This window comes from Phragmites australis, chromosome 9, assembly GCF_958298935.1.
Source record: "Phragmites australis chromosome 9, lpPhrAust1.1, whole genome shotgun sequence".
In the NCBI taxonomy this organism is placed as follows: Eukaryota; Viridiplantae; Streptophyta; class Magnoliopsida; order Poales; family Poaceae; genus Phragmites; species Phragmites australis.
The window spans coordinates 33,045,431-33,051,430 of NC_084929.1; the positions used below are offsets into that span (position 1 = coordinate 33,045,431).

Consider the following 6,000-nt stretch of genomic DNA (forward strand, 5'->3'; position numbering starts at 1 on the left):
ATCACTAGGGTCGTGCAAAGTTTTTCATATATTGTATGAACTGTGGAAGTCATGGAAGTTCTCACGAAATCACTGATTGATTGGCCATTTTTTTCTCGAAAAAATGATTATTCTCGAATCTGTTTTTCGGGAAATCATTTGCGTTGTATGAGGCCGTGAGGGAATCCAAATGGAAAATTTAGATCTATGCCAATCCTATCTTTTTTAAAATGGAATGCCAATCCTAATCAGTTCATATATTCTCCCTGGGCCCACATCTTGACTTTTGAAAAGTTTGTATTCGGCCCTGAAAAACTAACTTGGGCATTGCTTTGTTAAGCAGCCTATATTCCCTCTTTGAGCCTATCCGTTAATTCCCTATCTTTTCTGTTCCATTTTATGACAGTCCATCTGTTGTTTTGGGCCAAAATCTGTAAAGAAAACGCAAACATATTCGAGTTACAAGCTCTACTAGAGATGCAAATAAGTATGGGTAGTTTTGATTTGTTACTTAGTTTATTTTTTGTTAAGTCAATTAGATGGATGTAAATTATTAGTTTAATTAAATGAGTTATGAGTCAATTATTGATACAAGTTTTGTATTTTTGAGTCATTAGATTAACCTAAAACTAACAAAATAAACAAAGATTCACCACATATAATTAAATTATAAAAAAATAACTAACTATCCGTTAGATACCACTCCATTCCTGGCTACACGGCCCAAACTAATATCGTTATAAGTGGCAAAAACAATAATACTTCTTTCTTTTTATAATATTTGTTTATAGTTTTAGTATCTGGCTCAAATTATTTGTTTATTGTGGTAACCAATTATACTTTATGATCTATTTTTTGCTATGCTCTTAAATACATATATGTATTTACTTAAACGTTAATGAGTTACTTACTCTTATCCTTACCTTATTAGAAATAGCATACTTATATCACTGTATTTTTTACTTAATTTAATATTTTTTATTTTATACGTAATGTTATGCTCCACTAGACCACCAGTAGGTACGGCAGTTTCGTCTAAAAAAAAAGTAGGTCGTCATCATCCCCAACCCAACCCAACCCAGAGAATTCAGAATTCAACTCGGTTTGTCCGCATCGCCGTCGCCGATGGAGCCCAATCCCAACCCGACAGTGGTGCTGCACGCCTGCCTCGGCGTGGGCCACCTCATCCCCATGGTGGAGCTCGCCAAGCTCTTCCTCCGCCGCGGTCTCGCCGTCGTCATCGCCGTCCCGACCCCGCCGGCCTCCACCGCCGACTACTTCGCCTCCTCCGCCTCCGCCGTCGCGGACCTCGCAGCCGCCAATCCCTCCGTCTCCTTCCACCACCTCCCGCCCCCGGACTACCCCGCCCCGGACCCGGACCCTTTCCTCCAGATGCTCGACGCGCTCCGCCTCACCGTGCCCTCCCTCGCGGACTTCCTCCGCTCACTCCCCTCCGTCGCTGCCCTCGTGCTCGACCTCTTCTGCGTGGACGCCCTCGACGCTGCAGCCGCGGCCGGCGTCCCGGCCTACTTCTACTACACCTCCTGCGCCGGCGACCTAGCCGTGTTCCTCCACCTCCCCCACTACTTCGCCACGGCGCAGGACGGCAGCGCTAGCTTCAAGGACATGGGCAAGGCGCTCCTCCACTTCCCCGGCGTACCGCCGATCCCGGCGTCGGACATGCCGCACACCGTGCTCGACCGCGCGGACCGGACCTGCGCCGCGCGGGTCGGGCACTACGGCCGCATCCCCGAGGGGCGGGGCGTGCTGATCAATACCTACGAGTGGCTGGAGGCGCGGGCCGTGAGCTCTCTCAGGGACGGTGTCTGTGTCCCTGGCCGCCCCACGCCGCCGGTTTACCCCATCGGGCCGTTGATTGTCAAGGGTCAGGAGGCGGCGGAAGGAGAGCGGCACGCGTGCCTGTCGTGGCTAGACGCGCAGCCGGAGCGGAGCGTGGTGTTCCTCTGCTTCGGCAGCTTGGGCGCCGTCTCGGCGGCGCAGCTGAAGGAGATAGCTCGCGGGCTGGAGAGCTCCGCGCATCGCTTCATATGGGTCGTGCGGAGCCCGCCTGAGGACCCGAGCAAGTTCTTCCTCTTGCGTCCCGAGCCGGACTTGGACTCACTGCTTCCGGAGGGGTTCTTGGAGAGGACGCGTGACAGGGGGTTGGTGGTGAAGATGTGGGCGCCGCAGGTGGAGGTGCTGCGGCACGCGGCCACCGGCGCGTTCGTGACGCACTGCGGGTGGAACTCGGTGTTGGAGTCAGCTTCGGCCGGGGTGCCGATGCTGTGCTGGCCTCTTTATGCGGAGCAGAGGCTGAATAAGGTGTTTGTGGTGGACGAGATGAAGGCCGGGGTGGTCATGGAGGGGTACGACGAGGAGCTGGTGAAGGCGGAGGAGGTGGAAAAGAAGGTAAGGCTGGTGATGGAGTCCGAGGACGGGGAGAAGCTCAGGGAGAGGCTGGCATTGGCGAAGCAGAGGGCAGCAGAGGCACTGGCCAACGGTGGGCCGTCGGCCATGGCGTTTGAAGAGTTCTTGAAGGATTTGAAGCTCCCCAAAGGATCAAGCACAGAAGCTGAGCAACTGAGCATCATGGTTGATGATGGAAGGTGACATGCTATAAGGCTAGCGTCAATTCCATCTCTGAACCCTTTCAATGAGACATCATGGCTATGATTTGTGAGTTTTACAGACTATCTGCTTCAGCATTTATACTCGGAATGAAATATTGTACCTGTGCTTCCAAGCTGAGGGTAATGAAAACTGCAAGATTTCCTCAGTAGCATGCTCTATCATAAATCACATTATGCTGCTAAATACTGATACAATGATTGGTGAATCAGTTCAGAAAATAAAAGTAAGAATTGGCAGTCACAATGAGCTCTTGAGTTTAGCACGCCAGTGGCTCATTGCTTGATGATTTTCCCTAACTAACTGGTCTAATTTTACTGGTATATTACACATTCAAAATTTCATTTATTTATGTTGATGAAAAAATTGTGATATCGAATCCTCAAGTAATGGCTAACTTCTATAAGTTGTTACCAATTTACCACCATTGCAGTTCATCTGTCATACACCTTGATCAGTTGCATTTCCCGCATTCGGAGGCTTAGAGCTGCTGTTCTCACCCAAATCTCTCAAGAACTCGGTGAATGCCACTTCAGAAGACCCGCCTTCACTGATAGCCTCCAGAGCCTTCTCCCTCACCAACGTGAGCCTCTCCCTTAGCAACTTTCCTTCCTTAGGTCTCCATCACCAGCCTCACCTTCTTGTCCACCTCTTACGCCTTCACAAATTCTTTGTATCTGTCAGCACCTCTCTACCTGGTACGACAAGCGGCGACGACAACAGGCGAAGCGAGGTACTGAGCAAACAGAGGAGCACGCGGGCCAAGCGACCAACTGTGATGTTGTTTGGATCTGAATGGCTCTGTAAGGTTGGCGTGGGCTAGGCCAGTGAGAGAGGGAGAGGCGTGTGTATGTGTCTGAGTGAGCACACTTTAAGTTGAGCGGGAGTTAGCGGTAAGAGGACAGGCTGTAAGACTAAACGAGCGGAGCGGGGTGGTCATGGAGGGGTATGACGAGGAGCTGGTGAAGGCGGAGGAGGTGGAAAAGAAGGTAAGGCTGGTGATGGAGTCCGAGGATGGGGAGAAGCTCAGGGAGAGGCTGGCATTGGCGAAGCAGAGGGCAGCAGAGGCATTGGCCAATGGTGGGCCGTCGGCCATGGCGTTTGAAGAGTTCTTGAAGGATTTGAAGCTCCCCAAAGGATCAAGCACAGAAGCTGAGCAACTGAGCATCATGGTTGATGATGGAAGGTGACATGCTATAAGGCTAGCGTCAATTCCATCTCTGAACTCTTTCAATGAGACATCATGGCTATGATTTGTGAGTTTTACAGACTATCTGCTTCAGCATTTATACTCGGAATGAAATGTTGTACCTGTGCTTCCAAGCTGAGGGTAATGAAAACTGCAAGATTTCCTCACTTGTTTGAATCGAGTCATATCTATTTGATATCGGATGTAATCTATCTCTACGTAACTGAGTCAGTTGCACCTGTAAATCCTGCTACATTTTGCCAGCGACTATAAATAATTATGCGGCCTCGACCATGGGTGACAACCCTTCCTAGGTTAGCCTCTTTATGGTAATCAGAGTCGTTCCTCTGATCGCATCTATGGTGGCGAGTTCGAGCGACAGTTCCATGGCTTCCCTGTCTGACCTGATGCTGTCTGCATCCCTCGGTCATCTTGTTACCGAAAAGCTCACCAAGACCAACTATTCACTATGGCAAGTGCAGGCCTTGCTTGCAATCCACAACGCGATGCTTGAAGGGGTCCTCAATGGCACTAATGGAACGCCACCGAAGGAGATCGACACCAGTATAGGAGACAAGCCAGACAAGGTTCTGAACCCAGCGTATGTTCAATGGATGAGCATGATCAGTAAGTTTTGAGCTACTTGTTGTCATCACTGTCTCGAGAAGTCCTTTCGAAAGTTGTCGCAACAAAGACTTCAGTGCAGGTGTGAAAGGCCATTGAGGACATGTTCTCCTCCTAGACATGTGCGAGGTCAGTTAATACCCGCATAGCGCTAGCTACAATGTAAAAGGGCAACATGTCGATTGCCAAATATGTTAGGAAGATGAGGGCTCTAGGAGATGAGATGGTGTCCGTCGGCAGACCTCTTGATGATGAAGAGATGGTTTCATACATTCTTATCGGCCTCGACATCGTCTACACTCCAATTGTGTTGGCTATAGTCAGACGAGTGGAACCTATCACGGCAGATGAATTGTATGCTTAGCTTTTAAGCTTTGAAACGAGATTGGATCTTCTCCAATGTGGGTCTCAATCCCAATCATCTGTCAATGTTGTGTCACGTGGTTGCCAAAATAGCTCCAATTTTCACGGTCAAGTAAGACGTGCACATGGTAAGGATCAAGGGTGTGGTAGCCACTCCAACAACACTTGGTCCTGCAGCACAAACAACAATGACAGTAATAATTTGAGGTGGCCTAAGTGTCAGTTATGTCACAAAAACACACGAACATCAATTGTTGGAATCACTTCGATTCTAACTTTGTTCCTGATGAAAGAAGTGCAGCAGCGACGACCAACTCATATGGTGTGGACAAAAATTGGTATACAAACACAAGTGCTACAGATCACAACACCAGTGAGCTCGACAAGCTGATTGTTCATGATAAGTATAAAGGCAAAGATCAAATCAAGACAACAAGTGGTACATGTATGAATATGAATCATATTGGACATGCTATTGTTCGCACCCCCAATCATAATCTTCATCTAAATAATGTACTTCATCTATCTCAAGCTGCAAAGAACCTTGTTTCCATTCATCATCTTGTCACTAACAATAAAGCCTTTCTGGAGTTTCATCTTAATTTTTTCTTGATTAAGGATCAGACAATGAAGAAAGTGCTCCTTCGAGGCACATGTGAAGGTGGACTTTATCCCCTCTCTTCCATCCCAACTGAATCAAGGAGACAAGCTCTGGGTGATCCTTTATCTGCAAGGTGGCACAGTTGTCTAGGTCGTTCCAGGTCATTCAGCATGTTATTAGTAAGAATATTCTTTCCTGTTCTAGTGAGTCAAGTTAGGAGTCTGTTTGTGATGCTTGTCAACAAGCTAAGAGCCATCAGTTGCCTTATCCAAGGTCTTCTAGTGTGTTCAGAGTTGGTTTTCTCTGATGTATAGGGTCCTGCTCCAGTCTCATTTGGAAGAAAAAAAATATTATGTTAGCTTTATTGATGATTACATCAAATTTACCTAGATATATTTGCTAAAGCATAAGTTAGAAGTTTTACAGAGATTTCATGAGTTCCAAAATCTTGTTGAAAGGTTGTTTAGTAAAAAAAAATAATTGCTATGCAAACAGACTGGGGGGATAATATGAAAGGCTAAACTCCTTCTTCCAAAAGGTGGGCATCACTCATCTTGTTTCATGTCCACATTCTCATCAACAGAATGGCATCGACATATAGTAGAAGTTGGCCTTG

General features: G+C 47.5%; 1 protein-coding gene and 1 non-coding gene across 3 annotated transcripts; both read left to right on the plus strand.

The window, feature by feature from the left end:
* The first annotated feature begins 1,024 nt into the window (after nt 1-1,024).
* LOC133929272 (anthocyanidin 5,3-O-glucosyltransferase-like) lies at nt 1,025-3,963 on the plus strand. 2 transcript variants are annotated; one of them, XM_062375967.1, is made up of 3 exons: nt 1,025-2,927; nt 3,041-3,190; nt 3,292-3,963. In XM_062375967.1, exon 1 carries the CDS (start codon nt 1,105-1,107, stop codon nt 2,587-2,589), a length of 1,485 nt encoding a protein of 494 aa, XP_062231951.1. In that variant the 5' UTR covers nt 1,025-1,104; the 3' UTR covers nt 2,590-2,927; nt 3,041-3,190; nt 3,292-3,963. The 2 variants fall into 2 exon arrangements, with proteins under 2 accessions (XP_062231951.1, XP_062231950.1); XM_062375966.1 differs by having other exon boundaries at nt 1,025-3,190.
* Nucleotides 3,964-4,661: 698 nt separating this feature from the next.
* Nucleotides 4,662-4,800, plus strand: LOC133929974 (small nucleolar RNA Z247). Its single transcript, XR_009911695.1, has one exon. It is a non-coding gene; the product is annotated as a small nucleolar RNA Z247 (small nucleolar RNA).
* The last annotated feature ends 1,200 nt before the right edge of the window (nt 4,801-6,000 follow it).